Source organism: Lampris incognitus, chromosome 17 (genome assembly GCF_029633865.1).
Source record: "Lampris incognitus isolate fLamInc1 chromosome 17, fLamInc1.hap2, whole genome shotgun sequence".
Lineage (NCBI taxonomy): Eukaryota > Metazoa > Chordata > Actinopteri > Lampriformes > Lampridae > Lampris > Lampris incognitus.
The window spans coordinates 18,269,434-18,294,999 of record NC_079227.1 but is presented as its reverse complement, the minus strand read 5'-3'; the positions used below and the strand labels follow the sequence as shown (position 1 = coordinate 18,294,999).

Here is a 25,566-nt window from a genome sequence, read left to right as displayed (position 1 = left end):
CTGGGTCTCATGTAAGGTACTCCATCTTTATACCGTAACTGTTTCACTCAAGAGCCCACTGAGACTAAAGGATTTGGTCAAACTAAAAGAAACCTGCTGCTGAATGTGATCCTCCGCACTGATCGGCCTCTGCCAAACACACACACACACACACACACACACACACATACAAGCACAAATAGACACATGCACACACACATGCACTTACGCACACATACACACGTGCACGTACGCACACATTTAGGTCTGGATGCCTACATCAGTGTCTGTTGTGATAAGCAGGCCTATTCATTTATAAGCGCACAACAGAACCACTACAATGAGAGGAAAAGATGGATTTATGCATGCTCCTCCAACAGAGGATGCATTTGCAAAAATGCAAACCAAACTTGTCGATGATAAAACAAATCGATTAGACGATACCAGGGTGGGAAAGTAATGTACGATCATAACAGGATGACAGAGCTAACTGATCCTGGAGAGCTGCAGCAGCAACAGAGACTGATACAGATTCCCCCATAATAAATAGAAAACAATAGAAGATTAAGAAAATGACAATAATGACCTCATCGTGCTAATACAGAGTCCGAACTAGCAAGGAAGAGTTTTCACTCTGTTGACAACTGGCAGTCACACGTAGTGAGAATCACTAAATTATCTCATAGGTTGAAGGTTATCAGTTTAGGCCCGGTCCATCCATCCATTATCCGAGCCGCTCATCTGAATTCGGGTCACGGGATGCTGGAGCCAATCCCAGCGGTCATTGGGCGGCAGGCGGGGCAACACCCTGGACAGGCTGCCAGTCCATCACAGGGCCCACACACACACACACACCTAGGGACAATTTAGTGTGGCCGATTCACCTGACCTACATGTCTTTGGACTGTGGGAGGAAACCGGAGCACCCAGAGGAAACCCACACAGACACAGGGAGAACATGCAAACTCCACACAGAGGACAAACCGGGATGACCCCCAAGGTTAGACAACCTCGGGGTTCGAACCCAAGTTTAGGCCCTCTATGAAAAACAATACATTTGTAAATATCCGTTTTTATGCATATCTCGTTACGCCCAACATTAAACATGAGAGCGTGTCATTTGGCCTTTTGTAAACAGAGACAGACTATGTTCCCCTACAGAAAAATGTGGGATTGTATTGAATGTGTCATTTAATCTTTTTTAAGCCTTTGGGTTTTACTTTATACATAATCACACGTTAGCTTGAATGGGTACAAGATAACAAGTACTGGTTTTCTCAGCCCTGAATGGAAACAGCAGCAAAAGTTACCAGAACAACCCTCAACTATTTGCTTACATTAGATCTTGAGGAAAAACTATTAATTAAAAAAAAAAAAACAACAACACTGCGATCACCTGAAAATGCCTCGTCATTAGAAAACAGCCCATTTAACTGATGAGGTAGAACTTCAACCATTGCAGACTTGTATGAGATGCTTTTAAAAAGCTCGGTCATGCCGAGGGACCATCCTGTGGTGTGTCGAGCGCCTCTCTTCATGTTGTGCTTCAGCCGTTAACAAACAGCCACATCTTCCCTTCTGCCTTTCTTTCATCAGCCCTTTTCAGCGACGCAAGATCCACTGAATCTGTTGGTGGGAGTTAGTAGAGATTTCATCAAAAGTGTGTGTTTTTTGTGTTTCTTTCTAGTTGCTGTCCCTCTGCCCGGTGAGCGGCTGTGAGACGGGCAGGTTTTCATGGAGGTACTTCATGGTGCCGTGCTCTGTGAAGTCGGCCACGGTGTGTCCTTCACCCCTCAGCACCCACTTGGTGGTGAGCAGACCCTCCAGGCCCACAGGGCCCCGGGCGTGGATACGAGCTGTGCTGATGCCTACCTCCGCTCCTGGATGGAGAGACGCAGAGCGACAGAAAAACAGAGAGGATATTTGCAGTGTGGTGTAGAAACAGAGGTGGAGACACGGAAACAGGATGCAGGAAGTGTACGCACCCAGTCCAAAGCGATAGCCGTCAGCAAACCGTGAACTTGCGTTCCAGAAGACACAGGCGCTGTCTAACTGCTGCAGGAACCGTTCCGCTGTGTCCTCTGAGAGAGAGAGAGCGAGAGAGAGCGAGCAAGAGAGAGCGAGTGAGCGAGCGAGAGAGAGAAAACTGATCAAAAAACCAAACAAAAACCTCACCACATTTTAAGGACTTAAGTGAACAGATTAGAGGCTGAGCTAACTTTGAACTTTGATTTATAAGAGTCTAATTTTACTGCAACATTATCCCCGGCCCCCTCCCAATTATTATTGTAAATGTCCTCACCATCACCGTCACAGTGCAGATTCAGTGCCATTATAAAAGGTCTTGTGTAGTGTTTTGGGTTTCCTGAAGCAAGCCAGGACGAGTCAATCAATATCAACTTTAACCATCAGATGTGGAAAAAGATAAAACCTGAAAAGCAATTCTCACATCATCTCTATGATCTCCGACTCAGCGACGGTAATTTGCGGACATACTCTAACCAAGCTTTTCCAACATCCATCCAGGCATTATCCCAGCCGCTTATCCCAACTGGGGTCACAGGAATGCTGGAGGCCTATCCCAGCAGTCATTGGGTGGCAGGCAGGGAGACACCCTGGACAGGCTGCCAGGCCATCACAGGGCCGACACATTCACACCTAGGGACAATTTAGTATGGCCGATTCACCTGACCTACATGTCTTTGGACTGTGGGAGGAAACCGGAGCCCCCGGAGGAAACCCACACAGACACGGGGAAAACATGCACACTCCACACAGGACAAACCGGGATGACCCCCAAGGTTGGACAACTCCGGGGCTCGAACCCAGGACCTTCTTGCTGTGAGGTGACCACGCTAACCACTGCACCACCCTTTTCCAACAGCCAAGACCAAATACATGGTGTCAATAAAAGGCAAATTCTGAAGCTTTCCCATTAACAACTAGTGGAAGACAATGGAAGTATCCCCAGTGAGTCTGTGGGAAATATATATTTACAAGTACATTTTTGGCTTAACTGCTTACCATAAGCACACCAATCAAGTTACACTCATGTGGGTGTGAATGCTCACAAAAACACTGCATGAGCCGATAAATGCTTTCCAAATGACTGTCAAAACGAGTGTTTTTCATCAAAACGAGTGTTTTTCATGTTTGCGAATATTTACTGAACTACCCAAGATCATGAATAATGCAATTCATTCAACTTTGGGATTGTCTGACACGAAACAACTCACTTGTTCAAATCTGCTTAGCCTTTGCAATCACCAGAGGGCAACAATGCATTGCAGTAATGTCTTCAATAGAATAACAAAATAAATGCATTTAAAGTTAAAACAATGGATCAATCTTTATTATTATTTGGTGATGGCTTGATTTTATCTAATCAGGAACACTTTGTCATTTCACTTCATGTACTTGCATACATGAAATGAAACGAAATATCGTTTCCCCCAGCCGACAGCAGTGCGACACAAAGACAAAAACACATATCCAAAAACTTCAAGAACACATAGTGTATATCCAAACTAAGAACATGTAAATCCAAACTAAGAACACATACATCCAAACTAAGAACACGTATATCCAAACTAAGAACACATATATCCAAACTAAGAACACAAATATCCAAACTAAGAACACATATATCCAAACTAAGAACACATATATCCAAACTACTACTACTACTACTACTACTACTTTCGGCTGCTCCCGTTAGGGGTTGCCACAAAGGATCATCCGTTTCCATCTCTTCCTGTCCTCTGCATCGTCCTCTGTCACACCAGCCACCTGCATGTCCACTCTCACCACATCCATAAACCTCCTCTTTGGCCTTCCTCTTTTCCTCTTCCCTGGCAGCTCCATATTCAGCATCCTTCTCCCAATATACCCAGCATCTCTCCTCCACACATGTCCAAACCATCTCAATCTTGCCTCTCTTGCTTTGTCTCCAAACCGTCCAACCTGAGCTGTCCCTCTAATATAATCATTCCTAATCCTGTCCTTCTTCGTCACTGCCAAGGAAAATCTTAGCATCTTCAACTCTCTCACCTCCAGCTCTGCCTCCTGTCTTTTCGTCAGTGCCACTATCTCCAAACCATATAACATAGCTGGTCTCACAACCATCTTGTAAACCTTCCCTTTAACTCTTGCTGGTACCCTTCTGTCGCAAATCACCCCTGACATTCTTCTCCACCCACTCCACCTTGCCTGCACTCTCTTCTGCACTACCCATTACTCTGGACAGTCGACCCCAAATAGTTAAACTCATATGCCTTCGTCACCTCTACTCCTTGCATCCTCACCATTCTCATTTATGCATATGTATTCTGTCTTGTTCCTACTGACTTTCATTCCTCTTCTCTCCAGTGCATACCTCCACCTCTCCAGGCTCTCCTCAACCTGCACCCTACTTTCACTACAGATCACAATGTCACCCGCAAACATCATAGTACACGGAGACTCCTGCCTGATCTTGTCCGTCAACCATCATCATCATCACCATTGCAAACAAGAAAGGGCTCAGAGCTGATCCTTGATGTATCCCACCTCCACCTTGAACCCATCTGTCATTTCTTTTTTTGTTGTTGAGTTTTTCCCCCTTTTTCTCCCCAATTGTATCCAGCCAATTACCCCACTCTTCCGAGCTGTACCGCTTGTACCTCTCTGCTGATCCGGGGAGGGCTGCAGACTACTACATGCCTCCTCCGATACATGTGGAGTCAAGCCGCTTCTTTTCACCTGATAGTGAGGAGTTTCACCAGGGGGACGTAACGTGTGGGAGGATCACGCTATTTCCCCCCGAACAGATACCCCAACTGACCAGAGGAGGCGCTAGTGCAGCGACCAGGACACATACCCACATCTGACTTCCCACCCGCAGACACGGCCAATTGTGTCTGTAGGGACGCCCGACCAAGCCGGAGGTAACGTGGGGATTCGAACCGCTGATCCGCATGTTGGTAGACAACGGAATAGACCACTATGCTACCTGGGCGCCTGAACCCATCTGTCATTTCAACTGCACACCTCACCACTGTCACACTTCCCTCATACATATCCTGCACCACTCCTACATACTTCTCTGCACCTCCCGACTTCCTCATACAATACCACACCTCCTCTCTCGGCACCCTGTCATATGCTTTCTCTAAATCTACAAAGACACAATGTAACTCCTTCTGGCCTTCTCTATACTTCTCCATCAACATTCTCAAAGCAAACATCGCATCTGTGGTGCTCTTTCGTGGCATGAAACCATACTGCTGCTCGCTAATTGTCACCTCTCCTCTTAACCTAGCTTCTATTACTCTTTCCCATATCGTCATTCTATGGTTGATCAACTTTATACCTCTGTAGTTGCTACAGTTCTGCACATCACCCTTGTTCTTGAAAATCGGTACCAGTATGCTTCCTCTCCACTCCTCAGGCATCCTCTCACTTTCCAAGATTGTGTTTAAACAATCTAGTTAAAAATTCCACTACCATCTCTCCTAAACATCTCCATGCCTCCACAGGTATGTCATCAGGACCAACTGCCTTTCCACTCTTCATCCTCTTCATAGCTGCCCTCACTTCCTCGTTGCTAATCCACCACACTTCTTGATTCACTATCCCCACATCATCCAACCTTCTCTCTCTCTCTCTTTTTCTTCATTCATCAGCCCCTCAAAGTACTCCTTCCACCTTCTCAACACACTCTCCCCCTTTGTCAGCACATTTCCATCTCTATCCTTGATCGCCCTAACCTGCTGCACATCCTTCCCAGCTCGGTCCCTCTGTCTAACCAGCTGGTACAAGTCCTTTTTTCCTTCCTTAGTGTCTAACCTCTCATACAACTCACCATACGCCTTTGCCTTTGCCACCTCTCTCTTCGCTTTATGCTGCATCTCCTTTTATTCCTGTCTACTTTCTTCATCTCTCTTGACTATCCCACTTCTTCTTTTCCAACCTCTTCCTCTGTACACTTTGCTGTACTTCCTCATTCCACCACCAAGTCTCCTTGTCTTCCTTCCTCTGTTTTGATGACACAAGAAGTACCTTTCTAGCTGTCTCCCTCACTACTTCTGCAGTGGTTGCCCAGCCATTCGGCAACTCTTCACCACCACCCAGTGCCTGTCTTAACTCCTGCCTGAACTCCACACAACAGTCTTCCTTCTTCAACTTCCGCCATTTGATCCTTGTATATCCAAATTAAGAACACATATCCAAACTAGAACACATATATCCAAACTAAGCAACAACAAAAAATCACTCTCTAAGAGAACGAACGCCAGCCAGGATGACTGTTGGAACTGCCGACATCCTGTTCTCTTCTTGAATGGACACTACTGGCTTCACTCTGCATGGCTTGTAAAGTATTTGTATGCGAATTTGCATTGCATCTGTTGTCTTTTCGTCTGTCTCTATCCACTCCACGCTTAATTTTCTCTACAGGTGTCATGTTCTCGTATGGAACTCGTATGGATCTTGTCTCAAAATAGAATAATATTAAGTGTGAACGGTGAGAAATAAGTTAATTCTGCCCATTTCCTTGCTTCACCCAAGACTTTGTTTTTTCCCTGACCACCTGAGAAGAAAATGCTAAACATTGAGCACAGTTTGCATGTTTTTCTCAAATTTGGCATTTAAGGCTTTCACACGGAGCTGGTCTGAATCCTGTTTGCACCTGAAGACCTGGTATAAATTCAATGACTTTCACTTTTTTTCCCCAGGACGTTGAAGAATAATTTCTACCTCAGATTGTTTTTTTTCCCCTCATGGCATGTAGGTGCTATTCCCCTGATGAAATTTAAACGAAAGAAGATTAATGTGCACTTCTGCACCACCTAAGCAAGGCCAAAATGTCTTTCAATTCTGTCTTTTCCACGGTTTAAGAATGGAGCAGTGACCGAGGCAGCTCGGAAGAGTGGGGTAATTGACCAGATACACTTGGGGGGAAAAGGGGGGGGGAAATCAAGCCCTCAAAATTTCTACCTTCTCTAAGAAAAAGAACATGACTGTTGCATAAATGGAGTAATATCTGGTAATCCACATGCGAAACCCAATCTCTCTCAAAAGCCCAAAACATTTCAGTGTTCAAATCTTCCATTTTCCTATGGACTGCTGTGTGCTACAGTCTATCATTCCCCTTCACTTATGCATAAATCAACACAACAGCAACTGTCTCACCTATGTCTCTCCAAAAAGACAGGAATACTCCAGATGCTGTCCAAAATTGTTTCTGTCAACATGAGTTACTAAGTGTTGTGTGAGTGTGAGTGTTGTGGGACACTTGAAAGTTAGCAGTGACGTGTTTGAACTCGGCCCACGCTGACGACAGGGACAAGGCTTTTAGGCTGCGCTTTAGCATCTGCTCTACATTTTAAACGGGCACTGTCCCCTTCGTTGGAGTCACACTGGGAGCTTGTGTGCTTATCCTGTCAGCGCCGTGTCATTACTCATTACTCACTCAGAGAGAGAGAGAGAGAGAGAGAGAGAGAGGAGGAGTGAGGAAAAATAAACTCAAGAATATCACACACACCTATGTGAAGAGGACTGACGGAATCAGTTTGGATCGTCTATTGGAATTGTGAGCCATGACGTGATGGAGAACAGTAATCCAAGCCTTTTGTTTCAATTCACGCACAACTCGTGACTCCTTCATCACATTTGCACCTTGCGAAACTGCATGTCAAATGAGTTAACTCTTCAAAAAGGCATGAAAAATGACAATGCCATCCATACGCTATTTTCGTATTTACAATGCGGGAGCTTGAGATCCCACCCCCCTCAGTCATGAAGAGATTTTTAGAATGGATGACTCACATCAATGTAAATATTGGCTATAGTCAATATGGACACTGTGGCCCGCGTACCGTTTTCTGTGACGATAACGTCTGTGTGGGAGCTGCCGTACTTATGGATATGGTCCACAGCGTCCTCTGTGCTGTCCACCACCTCCATGCAGCACTCCAGGTCGCCATACTCAGTCCGCAGGGATTTGGCCTCTGAGGGGCTGAACGTCAGGTAGGAAGCAAATCGAGGGCCGGCGTGAATCTTTACCTAAACCAAACAGGGAAACCAGATTTCTTCTAGTACCTAAAAAAATAATTCTACTAGCAAGTCTGATTTTCTTCATCATCACATTTGGTGAGGAGCTGGCTCTAATATGGGGAAACTGTTTAGGATACTGTGGTAGTACTGTGGCAGTAAAATTTGCAGTGGTTGGGTCCGCAGTGGTGTAGCGGTCTAAGCATCGGCATTGTGTCGACGCAATTGCCCACTGGGGACCGGGGTTCGCGCCCTGGTCTCGTCAGATCCGACTATGGCCGGATTCGATGAAGCAGCAATAATTGGCAATGCTGTCTTTGGGAGGGGGGCGGGGTCGGCTTGTGTTCATCACATGAATGCGTCTCTGTGTGTGTCAGAAAAAGCAGTGGTTCGGCCTGGATTCGCCTTGTCACGAAAGTGGGGAGGTGTCTCCTTCAAGACTGCCGGCCAGAGAGATGCAGTTGGCGAACGCATACAGTATGAGGGTGGGTGTTTGAACTAAAATAGGGGGCAATTGGCCACTAAATTGGGAGACAAAGGGAAAAAATCAGAAATAAATTTATGAAAAACATTTTTTTGCAGTGGTTCAAGATGGTACGATCCAATCCAGGCAATGTGATTGTCCAAAATAGATTAACATTTGATGAATCCCATTTCTCTAAATGGGTTTCATAAAATGAATTGTAACTGCACAGTAATTAGAACAGTCATGGTAAAGAGGCGGGATCGTCAATGTTTAAAGATGTCTAATGCAGTATGTAAGTGTGAGTGATTCAGTGCATTTGTGTGTGGGTGTGCTGCAGTACACTACCCTTTCATTACGCAGCATGTCGATGATCTGGTCAAACAGCGGGGTCCTGAGGATGTCCCGGTGAATCAACAACGTTTCCATGGCATTACAGGCGGCAGGGTAGTCACACTTGGAATCTCTGACTGAATGGAAAATGTGTCAGTCAGTTGCTGTCTTATTTACAATTTGAGGTAATACACCGCCAATCTTACAGGCATCCACACAGAAAACATGGAACATGACATGAATGCTGGTGTACTTGCACGTATAGATATGTTTAAAAAACAGATGAATATTCAAACAAATAAGGGAAGACAAGTATTAGTGACTCTCCGCATCTTACTTCCCACCACAGTTTTAAAAGAGTTTAGAGCCTGGAGAGGTAGAGGTATGCACTGGAGAGAGGAGGCATGAAAGTAGGTAGGAGCAAGACGGAATACATATGCATGAATGACAGGGAGGACAGTGGAATGGTGAGGATGCAAGGAGTAGAGGTGATGAAGGCATATGAGTTTAAATACTTGGGGTCAACTGTCCAAAGTAACGGGGAGTGCAGAAGAGAGGTGAAGAACAGACTGCAGGCAGGGTGGAGTGGGTGGAGAAGAGTGTCAGGAGTGATTTGTGACAGAAGAGTGCAAGCAAGAGTTAAAGGGAAGGTTTACAAGGTGGTTGTGAGACAAGCTATGTTATATGGTTTGGAGACAGTGGCACTGACAAAAAAACAGGTGGAGCTGGAGGTGAGAGAGTTGAAGATGCTAAGATTTTCATTGGGAGTGATGAAGAAGGACAGGATTAGGAACGAGTATATTAGAGGGACAGCTGAGGCTGGATGGTTTGGAGACAAAGCAAAGGAAGGCAAGATTGAGATGGCTTAGACATGAGGAGGGTAGAGATGGTTTGTGTTACATTTGTTTGTATGAAAAGTGCTGTACAAACAAAGTCTGATTGATTGATTGATTGACTGATATTGGGAGAAGGGTGCTGAATATGGAGCTGCCAGGGAAGAGGAAGGCCAAAGAGGAGGTTTATGGATGTGGTGAGAGAGGACATGCAGGTGGCTGGTGTGACAGAGGAAGATACAGAGGACAGGAAGAGATGGACATGGATGATCCGCTGTGGCGACCCCTAACGGGAGCAGCCGAAAGTAGTAGTAGTAGTAGTAGACGAGGTACAGATAAAACTTTATTGATGTTGATTTATTACTCTTGTAAAAATGTATCAACTGGGGCATCTGGGTAGCGTAGGCAAGATGGAGTGGGTGGAGTCTATTCCATTGCCTACCAACATGGGGATCGTTGAATTGAATCCCCGCATTATCTCCGGCTTGGTCGGGCATTCCTAAAGACACAATTGGCTGTGTCTGTGGATGGGAAGCCGGATGTGTCTTTGTCGCTGCACTAGCACCTCCTCTGGTCGGTCGGGGCCCCTGTTAGTCCATGGGCCAGACGATATTTCGGTACACTCAAGGTGGCAAAACTTACTTATAATTTTTGAAAGGATCCATGTCTGTAGATGATATTTTGGTATGATAACCATTCCTGAGTGGCAGCTGTATCACAGTTATCAGCTCATGAAGTTAACCACCCGCTAAACTAAATTGCATTTTAGACGCTGGTGTATATCCTGGTTTAGCCTCATGGTCAGGACATTTTTCAATGTTCTATAATATTGTCTTTGGTATCATTTTAAAGGGGACCTTCTTAGCTTTCATTCAAGCCCTGTTGTGGATATTTCTCACAAATATAGAGGTCACTTGAGCTCTTCAACCCGTCAATAACACACATCTTTCTGCATTTTCGCCTAAACTATATACTTTCTTTTAGCCCTGTGGCATCTAGGAATATCAGGGACACAAAACACAAAAACTGGAATACTCACAGGACTGTAAAGATTCAGAAAATGTATAATATACCCATACTATTTCATTGTGTGAGGTGATTGTGAGCCTTAAATGAGAACTAGACCAAAGCCAGTTAGGTCACAAACTGGTCTCTATACATTTGTTTAAATACACAATCAAAATACATGATAAAAAGGAATACCATAGTGAGGTAATGAACTATTTTAATATTTTAAACAACATTGACATTTACATATACTTAGTCAATGATACATTTAATCCCATATCATTAGTGGGTATATGTAATGGTAATGGGTAGGGTAATGGGTATATGTGAATATGGTTACATTATTGTTATCAAGCTCTGGGTAACCAAGTCCAGAATCAACATCCTGTGCATCAGTAGACTACTACCACAGTAATACCATCAGAATCATCACACTGTCATTCATCAAACTGCTCGTTTCTCTCATCATCTGACTCCCCAAGTTCAAAGTCCAGTTCTGGACCATCCTGCTGTTTTTGGTTACTGCAGGTCTGTAACCTGCACATGTCTGTGCATGGAAGTCCATTTGACAGGCACATGCAGCTTGGCATTTTGCATGAATGCACACACTTGCATGTTAGCATTTCCAAGACCACATCTGGTGCAGGTGGGGAGCGCATCCAGTAAATGGCCAGCTTGCCTTCATCGTCTGTCCATCCATACTCAGTAGGGCTTGGCACCACAGGGTTAGCCTGCAGACAGCACTTCCATATTGCTGCCTGATAGTTGGCTCGTTGAACATGCTTTAAGAGACAGTCTCTACATGGTGGCAGCTGGCTGGACTCAACCTCTCCCCTTTTGGTGCAGAAGAGCTGGTAACGCAGTTTGTTCACCTCAGCAGTGCTGCTATTAGCAACATACATCCGACAGGTGAACTGCTCAATTTTCTGGAACAGCTCATCACTCACATTCCATGTCTGTCCCAGTTGACTAAAAGTCTCTTGGCAGGAAGTGTGCTTTCTCACTATCTTCAGGGCATTCAGCTTCCCTCGACCAGCGAATGCACTGACAGTGTCGCAGCCTGTGAAGGCATGTAAGCCAATTAGGCTGTCACAGATGCTGTCTCCAAGTGAACTTGCCAGTTTGGTGATGTCGACAAACCGTGTGCGGTTCTGAGTCCCACACTTCTGGTAGATGGGACAGGTGATGTCCTTCTGGAAGCCAAGACAAAGCACCATGACATCAGTGTCCTCAGCTGTGATGATAACTGACTTTGAGCCCGCATTTGCTGCATGCAATGCATGCAGGAGCAGACGGGTGTCAGCTTCTTCATGTGTGGAGTGCAGTTCTGCTGCTTCCTCACACCCATCTTCTGTCAACTTGTAGCAGGTTTCCTCACAGGTCATGTACAACACCTTGCCATGCAGCATAGCTCTGTATCGTGGGAGTTTCCACTCTTCCACCAGAAACTTGATGAGACTGGTCTTGTTGGAGGAACTGCACAGAAATTTTCTCCACTGCTGAACGTGGTGTCCCCCTGCAAGATTCTTGTACTGGAGAGTGATGTCTCCACCCCGGTTCAGTCGTTCAGCATCTTTGATCGAAGTCTGGTGATAGACATCAAAAACAACATCAATCCTCCCACTCTGTGCTCCCTCATGGAGGACCTGGGTCAAGGCTGACTCTGCCACCTGTGCAAAGGTTTTGTTGTTGCCATTCATTTGTTGGACCAGGCTCATCCCATCAATGATGGAAGTAGATGGGATTGGGATGTCTTCTGCAGGAGATACATTCTTTTCAAGCTCTCTGGCAAGTGCAGCCTTGTTTGTTTTTCGTAAGGACCCATCAGCATTTGCCAGTGCCCATGGTAGTGGGCCCAATGGGTAGGCAAGGACATCCTTCAGATTCACCTTCCTGCTTTCAGCCACCAGGATCATGTGACTGAAAAGGTTTCTATCTGCCTTCAGAACCACATCCTGTGCTTTCTTTCCATGAGCTTGTTTTGTGCTGACATTGGAGAATGTTTTCAGACTTTGCTTGGTCATCTTGTCGTGGAATTTCACAGGTGGTGGGTCTGCATCTAACCTTGTTTGCTGGAATGCTTGGTAGGCCTCTTCTCCTTTCTCAAGAGCTCTCAAGAGATCTATGGTCACATCAGGTGGAGCCATGTTGCCAGTGGAGAGGCAAACCAAATCAATCTCATCAGGGGACATAGGATTGAGCCAGTTATTCTCCATAAGGTCCATGAGAGACTGGACATCTGCTTCATCTCTCTTGATCCTTGGACTCTGTAGATCTGGATGAGACCATTTGCACCTGCCTTGACCTGTCAGGTCTCTCAGCTGTCTGAGGTACATGCTTCTATACTCAGCTGTGAGATAATATTTGGTCACAGCTCCTGGCTTCAAGCTGAATCCCTTTGTCCCTCCAGCTGTTTGGGTGTCTTTGTTCACCGTTTCTTCTATAGCTTGGTCAACAGGGATTCGGCCAAAGGGATTGGTGGAGCCCAGTTGGACTGAGAAGCCTCCTTCCATGAATTCTGTGTACACATCTGGGTGTGTGATGGGCAGCTCAGACATCTGGGCGTAGTAGTAGGGGAGGTAGCGTGCATAATTCATCCTGTCATAAGCAAAGCACCATGGGATCATTGCTCGAATGCTAGCCAAGTGTAGCATCCAGTCTCCCTCTCTGCTCGGATGAGCCCCAACAAGATTTCAACCATGTCCAAATAGGACATCCAGAAGTTCGAGAGGCTGCCGTTTCCACCTCTAAGGAACTCACGGTAGACTTCAAATAGATCCATGATGCGTGTACAAGAGCTGTTCTCGAGGACCTCCTTCAAAGCATGTTGTGAGACTTCTTTCCCAAGGCTGTCAATGGTCTTCAGTGTCTCATTCAGGTGAACCATGTCATTCCTGTGAGTTTCTTCCAACCAGGACAGGAAACCATTCAAGGTCAGTCGCGTGAGAGCCTCATACAGGAGCTTGTGTAGTCGCACTGCCCTGTTGTACTTGCGGCCATCCATAACACCAGCAATTGAGCCTTCTGCAATCATGCCAGACTCAATGCAGAGGTCTTTGAGTCCAGCATCTTGGAAACGCTTTCCTATTATTGCCAGCAGTGTGCAGATGGTGTGGAATACCCCAAGCCTAACGATGATATCATGGAACTTGTCATGGTGTTTCCATGTGATCTCGACAGCCTTCGCATACAGGGCTTGGTCAAAGACACAGACAATCTTCCTCAGGCCTAAGCACTGCATGATGCTCAGTGACTGGTTAAGCACCTCGTTGACAGTAGACATTTGTGTCGCTGGCGCATTGATGGTAGGCAGATAGCCTATATTGTCGGGGATGACCGTCATCTCTCCTCGAGTCAGGATGTTGAAGCCTGTCCAGCTGCTGACTGACTGTTCTTCTTGTTGTGACATGCGTGCTAGGACCCAAAGAAGGTTTTTCTCTCTGGCAAGCTTAGTATTGGCTGCAGTATCGGCATCTGACTTTTTGCTTTGTGGTGGCCCTACCCGTTGTCCAGCATTGTAAGTTGGTAACATTGGTGGGGGTCCATCAATGCTTCTCTTCTTTGTTTTGGGAACAGTGGGCATGGGTTGGACAGGAAGTGGGTTGACTGGCTTTGCTTGCACAGCAATCCCATTGACTCTGTGAGATGTTCCCTCACCACTGACAATTTCTTCAAGACGGTCGATATTGTCCCAGGCTAAAGTTGTGAATATGCCAGGATGGATGTTAGCTGGAAGGGCAATGCCACTCCCTGATGATGAGAGTTTCTGGAGACACAGGGCAGTGTTGATCTCTTCCATCTGTGAATAGGACACACTGTGACCAAGTCGGTTGAGGATGTTTATCAACTCTACATTTCCTGTCAACGATTTGACACTGAATGGCAGAACAATGTGCTTGGAAGGCTTGGTATTTCCACATGTCACTGCATATACTATGTCATGGCCAAATGACTGCAGAAGGCACTGCACTCTCTGGGATGCATGATCAGGATCATTTGAGCCTGTGAGTAGAGAGTACAGGAAGATAATGAGCGACTCTGGAATGGTAGGACATTCTGCTTCTGGTTTGACTTCAGGTGGCCAGGTTTGAGGAACATCTTGACTTTTAATGTCTGCTCTCAATTTGATGGCTGCTTTGGCTATAACATCTTGTGCACTGACACTTTTCAGGGTCTGCAGCTCCCTTTTGAGAGACTGATTTTCTTTGGCAAGTTCCCTCATGGACAAGTTATCGGGATAGAGGAGGAATTTTCCTTTCTCATCAGGGAATATCTGCAAGGCTCCAGCAAACTCACTCTCCAGGTTTCGCCTTATGTGCTTCTTGGTTGATTCCTTGACTTGGGCAATGTCTTGGGAGTTCATTGAAGCTACCAGTCTAGAAGAGAGATCAGTCATTGTCATCACTTGAGGATTGCCAAAAAGCTCCATCCTGATGAAGAGGAACAGCTCATTGTATGCCTTATTCACAGCAGCTTCATACTGGGCTGCAGCATCATCATCTTCATTGCTGGCAACCTCTCCTTTGGAAACCTCTTCTTTGGTGTAAAGTCTATAGCATGACCTGTGGTAGTGCCCTTCAGCTGCTACAAGGTCTCTACTCACAATGGCAAGGATTCTGCTGTCCCTTTTCTTTGTGGCTGCACTCCTGATCTTTGCATCAGCTCGCAGTTCTCGACACTGCACCAGTACTTCTCTCGTATTCTGTCTCTTGGAATATTTGCTGTTTTTCTGACAAAATATGCACTCTGCATCATAAGTCCTAGATGTACTTGGAGCATGTCGAGCTACTCTCTTAGATTGTTTCTCTTCAGCAGAGACACAACTTTTCTTTTCTTTTGCAAGGAGGCCATCAAGAATTTGCTTCATAGTGAAGATACTGCGACACTTTCTGTGGTAGTAGATTGCTGGAATCTGTCCCTCAGGAATGTCTTTTGCCAGTTTCAAAACTGGTGCATGATTTCGTATCTGAGCTGCCCTGAGCAGAGTTCTCCATGAGTTGACACTTTGTAGTGAAACCAGCTTATCTGTATCATCAGAACAGTGGATAATGCACTCCACCCGTGGGCGCTTTGGTATTGGGTAAAAACTTGCTTGTTCACCAGAGGCCATATTCAGTCAGTTTTCACCTGCCACATACAAACAAATACATGTAACTTAGGTGTATGAACACTACTAAAACAAAGTTTACTTTGCTTCACCAGCGTCATATTACCATTATTTATCTTACATAGCCACAAATAGATACATTACCTAGTTGCTATGCAACAGCTGTATTTTGTCCACATGAGGCCGCTAAAATCAACACAAGATGAAAGTTCCTCGTAGCCACTTTAACTAATCATATTAACATATACATTAAAAGAACATGCTAAAATTATGGGAAATTAGCTTACAATCTTCTCCAGAGTGAGACAAGAAGATAGATACCAGTTTCCTCTATATGTGTTTAGTAGAAAGCTATCTGGCTGCACGTTAGCCTAGCTTAGCACAATGAATGGAAGTACACAGTACTGGTTATCCTTGGTTGTTGGCCAACTAAGAACTGTCCCAGAGTTTAAGCTAGGCTAATCAGTACCAGGGGTGTTGAAATGCTATATTTGTAAAAATCTGGGCAAATACACAATCGTGAGAGGCACAGAAACAGGTTTCCTGAAAGAAAAATGAAATAGCTGCTCATTTGGAAAGGTTATCATGTATTATTTTACTTCTGTTAGTGTACCAAATAAAATGGCACCAGTGAAGTTGTGTCACCTTGGGTGATATCGATATCTGGTCTGACCCATGGACTAACTGGCTTTGGTCTAGTTAGTTTCTTAGTAATAATGCCCTTCTAATTTAAGGTTCACAATCACCTCACACAATGAAATAGTATGGGTATATTATACAATGCCTGAATCTTTACAGTCCTGTGAGTATTCCAGTTTTTGTGTTTTGTGTCCCTGATATTCCTAGATGCCACAGGGCTAAAAGAAAGTATATAGTTTAGGCGAACATTGCATAAAGATGTGTGTTATTGACGGGTTGAAGAGCTCAAGTGACCTCTATATTTGTGAGAAATATACACAACAGGGCTTGAATGAAAGCTAAGAAGGTCCCCTTTAAAATGATACCAAAGACAATATTATAGAACATTGAAAAATGTCCTGACCATGAGGCTAAACCAGGATATGCACCAGCGTCTAAAATGCAATTTAGTTTAGCGGGTGGTTAACTTCATGAGCTGATAACTGTGATACAGCTGCCACTCAGGAATGGTTATCATACCAAAATATCATCTACAGACATCGATCCTTTCAAAAATTATAAGTAAGTTTTGCCACCTTGAGTGTACCGAAATAGGAAATTTTGGGCTCTGGCCCATGGACTATGTTTGGGGGGGAGGGGGAACTGGGGGGAATAGTGTGATCCTCCCACGCGCTATGTCCTCCTGGCAAAACTCTTCACTGTCAGGTGAAAAGAAGCGGCCGGAGACTCCACATGTATCGGAGAAGGCATGTGGTAGTCTGCAGCCCTCCCCGGATTAGCAGAGGGGGTGGAGCAGCGACTGGGATGGCTCAGAAGAGTGGGTAATTGGCCGGATACAATTGGGGATAAAAAGGGGGGGGGTGTGTATAAACTGGATATAAATGTTATCGACTTTAGGTGTCCGCGTAGTGTAGCAGTCTATTCCATTGCCTCCCAACACTGGAATCGTCGGTTCGAATCCCCGTGTTACCTCCGGCTTAGTCGGGCGTCCCTACTGACACAATTGGCCATATTGCGGGTGGGAAGTCAGATCTGGGTATGTGTCCTGGTCGCTGCACTAGCGCCTCCTCTGGTTGGTCAGGGCACCTGTTCAGGGGGGACTGGGGGGAATAGTGTGATCCTCCCATGCGCTACGGCCCCCTGGTGAAACTCCTCACTGTCAGGTGAAAAGAAGCAGCTGGCGACTCCACATGTATCGGAGGAGGCATGTGGTGGTCTGCAGCCCTCCCCAGATCAGCAGAGGGGGTGGAGCAGCGACCGGGACGACTCAGAGAGCGGGGTGATTGGCCAGGTACAATTGGTGAGAAAAAGGGGGAAAATTTCCACCAAAAAAAAAAGAAACGTTATCGACTTTAATCGATAAATTGATAACTGCATTTTATTGGAGGTGAATGTGCCCGATGCCGCACTCACCAATCTTGATGACCTTGTCCACGCTGGCGTCTGCATCCACGTAGACGTGGCAGATTCCCTCGCTGTGACCCAGCACAGGAATGCCTTTGGCCGCCCGCTGAATTTCTCTCACCAGCTGAGACGACCCCCGCGGTATGATCAGGTCGATCATCTTGTCCAGGCGACACAAGTCCTCCACCTCCTCTCGAGTGCTCACCTGGTGAAACAAACACACATCCCAGTCACAGCAGATAGACACCCAGTCACCACCATTGCTTCTGATATACTGGTCAGAAACAGCTGGGCTTGTGTTTTCTATGTCCAAAATCAACCACGTCATTCAATTGGACATTTACCACAATTATTTCCTATAAGTTTAATTAGCATGAATAAATGCTAAATTTTCCATTTTGAAATTGCATACATTTCCAGACATTATTTTTATGACATTATAACCTGATACTGTAAATGGCTGCAGGGTTTGGGAATTACAGTAAAATGGAGAGCCTGGTAAAACACTAGTTGTATTATTAGTTGGTGAAACCATTTAAAACTTATTCATTTCTTTCTCTCTCTTTTTTTTTTTGAAGTAAAGATAATTATCTATTATAGCAGATGATCTAGTAGAAATGAATATATGTCAAGAAAGTCTTTGGTGCTTAGATGCAACAGGGAGATTTTTTTAAATGAGGGGCATCAGCCCTGAGCAGCAGCATATCAAAGCCCCCAAAATAAGGGTCGTAAGCCCAAAACACAGCCTAATGTATTCCCCCCCAAAATATTTACTTATCAAGCAGGAATGAAATGGGGCTCAATAATCATAACAGACGACATAATCCGCTAAGGGATTAAATTAAATAATGAGCAAGGCATGGTAAAATTTGAGCTTAAGTGACACGGGATACGATAAATGAATAGAGAGAAACAAAGCACAACCAGCAATGACAGAAACAGCTAACAAGTTTGAGCTTACCCAGCAATGGCTAATGGTCAGCAATGACCTGGAAAGCGAAACAATTTTTTGACATAGCCATTAACGGCTACAGGTCGGCAATGATCTTGCAATGAAAGGGGCTTAGCCAGCAGGGGCTAGTGTTCAGGAATGACTTAAATAGTAAGGATTGGCTTTGGCAGGAATAAGATATTGATGACCTGGAATTCCGCAATGATGGACTGGTCAAAAGAGGTCAGCAATGACCTACAATTAGTAATCCACTCTGTGCATAACTGTAGTCCACTGACTTCCGGTTTCTACTGCAGCGGTCATACCAGTTTCCTGTTTGCTGGCGTGTGCTATTGATAATGGCATATTTTTTGCGATGCCTGCAAGATTCACCATGGACAAATGCCAGTGACATGCACAGAACCACTGACAAACCCCCAACTGCACCCACCAGCAAACGGGCGAAAAGTCTCAAGTTGTACACATCAATTATGAGGATGAGTACCCTCACCCTCATAACACATAATGTTACATCCACAATTATGAGGATGAGTACCCTCACCCTCATAACACATCACGTTACGTCCACAATTATGAGGATGAGTACACTCATCCTCATAGTTTTGGACATAACATGATATGTACAACTTGAAACCTATTCATTTCTACAGCATTTCAGGTGTAACTTACCAGTTGCACAGCTTCCCTGACACCGTGCATGGTGAGGGCGTCCTGGGTGAGCTGGTGGAGGATACGGTTGGTATTGGTCGCCTCCTTACCTCCCTTCAGCAGCAGGGCGTTCCCACTGGCAATGGCCAATGCTGACACCTGGAGAGACAACAGTGTGTAAAGAACTGATATTAGTCTTTCCAGCTCACTTTTAGTACAACGGTTATGCCATCCTGCTTATAATTACCTTGTATAAGCAAAATACAGTGCTGTCACACACACACACACACACACACACACACACACACACACTCACTCACTCCCTCACTAATTCGCTTGCTCATTCTATCCAGTATTCCCACTGATTTTAAGAAATTATTTTCTGAACATTTTGAGGACATTATTAAACTGTGCAAGGACAGAATCAATCTAAGAAGTCACAATTTTCATTAGCTAGCGTCACTTCAAAAAAAATAAAATAAAGACAAAACAAAGACATGGTGGTGTATAATATAAGTGGTAGGCTTGTGATAATTTTACTGCCATACAGACTGGATGGACACACTGGTAGAAGTCAGGATTAATAAAGAGGCCGAGGCTTTTGCTTTATTAATGAGGAAAACTGATTTAACACCCTCTAACTTGTCATTTAGGGTGACCTTTGAAAGAGGCAGCTATAATCACATCCTAAATTTGAATCCCAAATTTTCCACATTATTCTAACATTTCATTCATAGTGACTGACTTTGCCATATCTAGAGACCTGTTCTTTAAATCTCCGTCTTCGTCAGGGCTCATGGGAACTCTGGTGTGGTACCTGTGGCAGACAGTCGGGCCGGGCTTCAAAGATAACAAGCAGAACCCCGATGGGAACGGTGATCTGCTCCAGTTCCAGATTGTGAGCCACTCTGGTCCTGCGTAGCACCCTACCCACGCTGTCCTGGGCAGCCACGGCAATCTGACGCAGACCTATGGCCAGGCTGTTGAGTTTGGAGGTCGACAAGCTCAGCCGTTTCAGCATGGCAGGTGGCAGCTGGCCTACAGACAGGAAATATTGGGGCTTACGAGATGTCATGGGGGCTGACGTGACAGTAAACATAAACTGAGAGGATCTGGTAAGAAAATTCCAGCAACTGAGTGTGAGGGTCCATTCAGATCACTGCTTGCCATGTTCTGTGTGCCCAGAAAGTTGAATCAGTTCATCTGGACACAATCTTTATTGGGAGAAACGTTTCATCACTCTTGTAAGTGACCATTAACTAACCCGCCATCTTACAAAACTGTGACTGCAACCATTCCCCAATCCTCTGTGAATAGTACACATGGCCATTGTAACTCTAGTTAATGGTCATGGCAATTTGCATATGAAACTGATCATTGTTTTGGATTGTTGTGCCACTGTATTGTTTATAAGGGTGGGGATACCTGAAGTCAGTTGAGAGCTCACTTAGATGAGTGATGAAACGTTTTTCTCTCAATAAACATTGTGTCCAGATGATCTTATTCAACTTTCTGGGATTTCCTTACCTGGATTATTGAGCATGCATCAAGACATTTTCAGTGTGACTCAATAATAGTAAGGGTAAAGGGAATATTAATACCATCTTCACTGATAAATTTACAGATTATGGATAAGGAAATGTGTGCTGAAGGGCGGACTTTGCCCAAAGGTCGTAATGACTCAATGTGGTTCTGAAGGGCAGGGTTTCAAACCACTGCGCTTGATTCCTATGAAAGACACATGCAGCGCCCCACCCGACCACGTACCTGCACTGACAGCGAGGTCCATGTCCATTTTGTTAGCGGCCAGGATCTCATCCCTCTTCTCAGTCAGCAGATCTGCTAGGTGGCAGATGATCTCACTCCTCTGACAACACATGCAATCACAGACAGGCTGGGCATGTACCGTAACACACCACCAGAGGTCATGGTTTCTCTATAAATGGTGACCACTCAAAGGCTTCACAATGTATGCCTCACATTCACCCATTCACACACATTCATACACTGATGGCGGAGGCTGCCATGCAAGGCGTCAACCTGCTCATCAGGGGCAGTTACGGGTTCAGCCGTAGGAGCCAGGGATCGAACCAGCGACCTTCCCGATTATTAGATGACCCGCTCTACCTCTTGAGTCATGCCGCCCCTCTATATTTGATATAAAGCAGGGCTTTTGAGCTAAGAAATGTGATCCATACACTTCTTTTCTCATTGACTGTTTACATACCAATACAATAATAATTTTCTAAAGTAGATATTAATAATTGTGAATAAAAATACACACAAAACAACCTAATATTGTATAAGATTGTCGAACACAGACACACTGAACAGCAGGATAAAAATACAGAAAGCCAAAAGAACAGCAATTTCTCATTAGAAATGAGATGTTGCTCATTCAGTTATCTTATTGAATGGGGTTAGGATAACAGAAGTCTTACATCTTATCTTATCATCTTAACATCTTATCAAATGATGTGAAGGCTTACCTTGTCTGGGTCCAGGGATGCCAGAGTTCTTCCGGAGTGGCGGGACATTTCTGTCTGCTGCTCCACAGTGGGGCCTTGTGAAGGAGTCGAGCGTAGAGGAAATATTAGTGCCTACACTGATCCCAGTGTGTTTGTGGGTATACAACAGGTACCACAAGCGTTGGTATATTTACATAGACAATAGTGATGTGAGAGTAACGGTGTGTGTGAGAGAGGATGAGAGAGAGAGATTGAGAGGTGAGAGAACTCGGGTCAGGTGAACTCACCAGCAGGTTTGACCTCGGAGAAGAAAGTTCCCACCTTCTTGCCTTCCACAATGTCAGTGATGACGTGGCCTGTCACCTTTGGGTGAGTGCCATTGGCGATGACCACTGACGTACCACCTTGTAGGGCCCAGAGAGCAGCCTTAACCTACATTTAGACACACACGTGTGATTTGGTGATGTTTAAAATGCTGCCTTTTCCCCTCAGAGAAACAATCTGGAGATTCAATAATTTTTTTTCTTGCTAGAAAACAGATACCAGGTGATGTGAAGTAAAAAATAAAGTGATGCAAAATAGCCATAATTCAAATGGAGAAAATGTGTTTTATCCATATCAATACGTCTACTGCTACAATCAACTGATTGCCTCATTTCATGAACATTTAGTTTAATCAAAAGGTACAGCTTTTTGCCATTTCTAACACATCCTTCGATCATAAACTGGAACCGTTGTGTAAAAAAAATGTGGTTTCCAACACGGCCCCTGGAGTATGCAGGCTTTCCTTCTCACTTAACACGATACCTGCTGTCTTTATGCATTGCTCAATAATCCAGGTAAGGAAAGCACAGAAAGTTGAATCAGTTCATCTGTACACAAGGCGTTTCTCTCAATAAATGTGTCCAGATGTACTGACTGAACTTTCTGTGATGATAGCTGCTGGTTTCACTCTAATTTTTTCTGATAAAGCAGAAAAATACATATACACAGGCAGAAAAGCTGAATCAGGATTTGATCCTAGGGTCAGTTGGGCTACACATTTGGCTCTAGAGGTGTGTGATTTTCCCCGTTCTAATATCTCTAGCTACAGGCTTGAAAGTAAATAAACACCATTTCTAACAAAGAGTGGACATGAGACATACCTTGGCCTCCATGCCACCGATCCCTACTCTGGACTTGGTGCCGTATGTAATGGACTGCTGGTCTCCAGGATAGAAGATGTCAATGAGCTTGGCATCATCTGTTCCAGGAGGGCTGTTGTATAATCCTAAAGAATGAAGGTTACTTACGCAACTTATTTGTTTACAAATTTCACAAAGCTAAGGCTAGCTTCTGACAGATACAGATAATGCTAACTAGCTTATTGTTATGCATACACCGGGATGTGGGTCTTTTCACTGTCAATTTAAAGGGAAAGTAACGAAGGCATTTCATTAGCTGATAAGAGAGTAATCCCTCTAGATTTATTTCTTAATGGGACCCAAATTTCATATGCCATAGCTGCTCCGGACCAAATTTTGAAGAAGTTGTAGTGAAGAGATTACCCCCCCCCTTTTTTTTCTCCCCAATTGTACCTGGCCAATTACCCCACTCTTCCGAGCCATCCTGGTCACTGCTCCGCCCCCCTCTGCTGATCCGGGGAGGGCTGCAGACTTACCACATGCCTCCACCGATACATGTGGAGTCGCCAGCCGCTTCTTTTCACCTGACAGTGAGGAGTTTTACCAGGGGGATGTAGCAGGTGGGATAATCACGCTATTCCCCCTAGTTCCCCCTCCCCCCCGAACAGGCACCCCAACCGACCAGAGGAGGCGCTAGTGCAGCGACCAGGACACATACCCACATCCGGATTCCCACCCGCAGACACGGCCAGTTGTGTCAGTAGGGACGCCCAACCAAGCCAAAGTTAACGCGGGGATTTGAACAGGCGATCCCCATGTTGGTAGGCAATGGAATAGACCGCCACGCCACCCGGACGCCCAGTGATGTGATCCTTGTTCCCGATGTACTCACACACATCTCATGTCAACCCAATCAACATCAGTGTCAAACAAGGAGGGCAGCAGGTCTGTGTTTGTCTACCTCATATGACCCTCTTAAACTGACCCCTGGTGTTGTTTTTCCCTCAGTACACAAGAGCAAGCAGATGGTGCATTACTTAGCAGTTGCAAAGGACTGTTATTGTGCTAATACACACACCTTCCACATCAGAGAGAGCAATGAGCAGGTCAGCTTTCATCTCCACCGCCAGACGCGCGGCGAGGCTGTCGTTATCCTTAATGCTGATCACCTAAAGCAGCAGAAATATGCTGGAGTTAGACAGACTAGTAAATTGTCAGCCATTCATCCAGACTGTCCGCGGTTTTCTCAAAAAGCTCTTGGAGCAAACAGCTGAGTCCATGGATGGAAAAAAATAATGTTCAATTAGATCTGTTCAACCCTTCACTTTGATTAATTTAGCTTTACTTTAGCCTTAACTCTTGCAGACCTGCATCAGAGTAAACTATGATACACTCGGGATGATCGCTTAGCCAATAAAACCGAAAACCCGCACAGATCTCCGTGAGCACAAGTTTCAATTAACCAGAAATCTGGGTGAATTGAATTCTTTCAACTAAGTGAAAAACTGAAATAAATAAATAAATAAACAGTGACTTGAAAGTTTAGATACTGCATTAGAGAATCTCAGGCTACTATATAGTGATCCTTGTGCAAAATTATTTAAAATGATACTGAATCCTATAGACAAAGAACCTTATAAAACCACTGAGGTGCATTTTTATGTATTTTTTTCATTTATTTTATAAGAGGGCGGATGTGTCTACATGATAATGGCTGAAGACAGAAAGGAGAAAGGAATAGCATATGCAGAAGCAAGTGTTTGTTGGTTAGCTATGCCAGAGAGGATAAAAGTGATGTCTACCTCCAGAGGTTAGTCCCAATGACTTCAGAGGGCACCTCCTCCTGCATGCACTATCCCCACCCTGCATGCAGATAGATGCCTGAAGGGTTGAGGGCTGAGGACGGTGGCACAGATGCTTTGATGTGTGTGTGTGTGTGTGTGTGTGTGTGTGTGTGTGTGTGTGTGTGTGTGTGTTTGTGTGTGTGTGTGTGTGTGTATTCATGTGCTCAACGGGTGTTGCAGATTGTGGCTACATAAGGCTGCATGTCTATACTCACTACAAACTCCTATCTACCATGTTCTTCAGCACCTCTGCCACCAGTACCACCTCCACTACAACCAGCAGCATCAAGCATCATCCCCATGCTGCCTGTACCCACATTTACCCCCTGCAGGTCGCTGTTGGGCTCAGGCGGGGGCACCACAGCATCGTTGGTGTTGATGATAGGCACAATGTTCATACGCAGAAGCTCCTGCAGCGTGCTGTTCAGGTTCTGCCTCTTTTGGTCGTCATGAAAATCCAGATTCGTCACCAGGATCTGAGAGAGGGCAGGAAAGAGAAGAGCAGAGATTTTGAACAGAAGAACAAATGCATTCCTCTTGTCCAAGGGCTAAATTTAAAAAGAAAAGATTTAAAGCTATAGTTGGTGGGCGGGGGGGGGGGGGTGCTGTCACATCAATGCTGACGACTGTTTCATTTCAAATGAATCGCTGCGATGGGGGAGTGGTCAAAAACCAATGCCATTACTCGTATCACCATAGGTGTCAGTGAGTTAAACAAAATAGACTATCTTTT

The 25,566-nt window shown here is 45.0% G+C and overlaps 1 protein-coding gene across 1 annotated transcript; it reads right to left on the bottom strand.

The window, feature by feature from the left end:
- Positions 1-1,200: 1,200 nt before the first annotated feature.
- Positions 1,201-25,246, bottom strand: aldh18a1 (aldehyde dehydrogenase 18 family, member A1). Its single transcript, XM_056297172.1, has 13 exons — positions 25,151-25,246; positions 24,068-24,158; positions 23,011-23,135; positions 22,153-22,297; positions 21,887-21,960; positions 21,171-21,264; positions 20,215-20,435; positions 19,419-19,556; positions 17,807-18,002; positions 8,822-8,943; positions 7,836-8,022; positions 1,965-2,060; positions 1,201-1,859 (listed from the first exon to the last, which is right to left on the bottom strand). The coding sequence occupies exons 1-13, from the start codon at positions 25,229-25,231 to the stop codon at positions 1,663-1,665; spliced, it is 1,767 nt and encodes a 588-aa protein (XP_056153147.1). The 5' UTR covers positions 25,232-25,246; the 3' UTR covers positions 1,201-1,662.
- Positions 25,247-25,566: the final 320 nt, after the last annotated feature.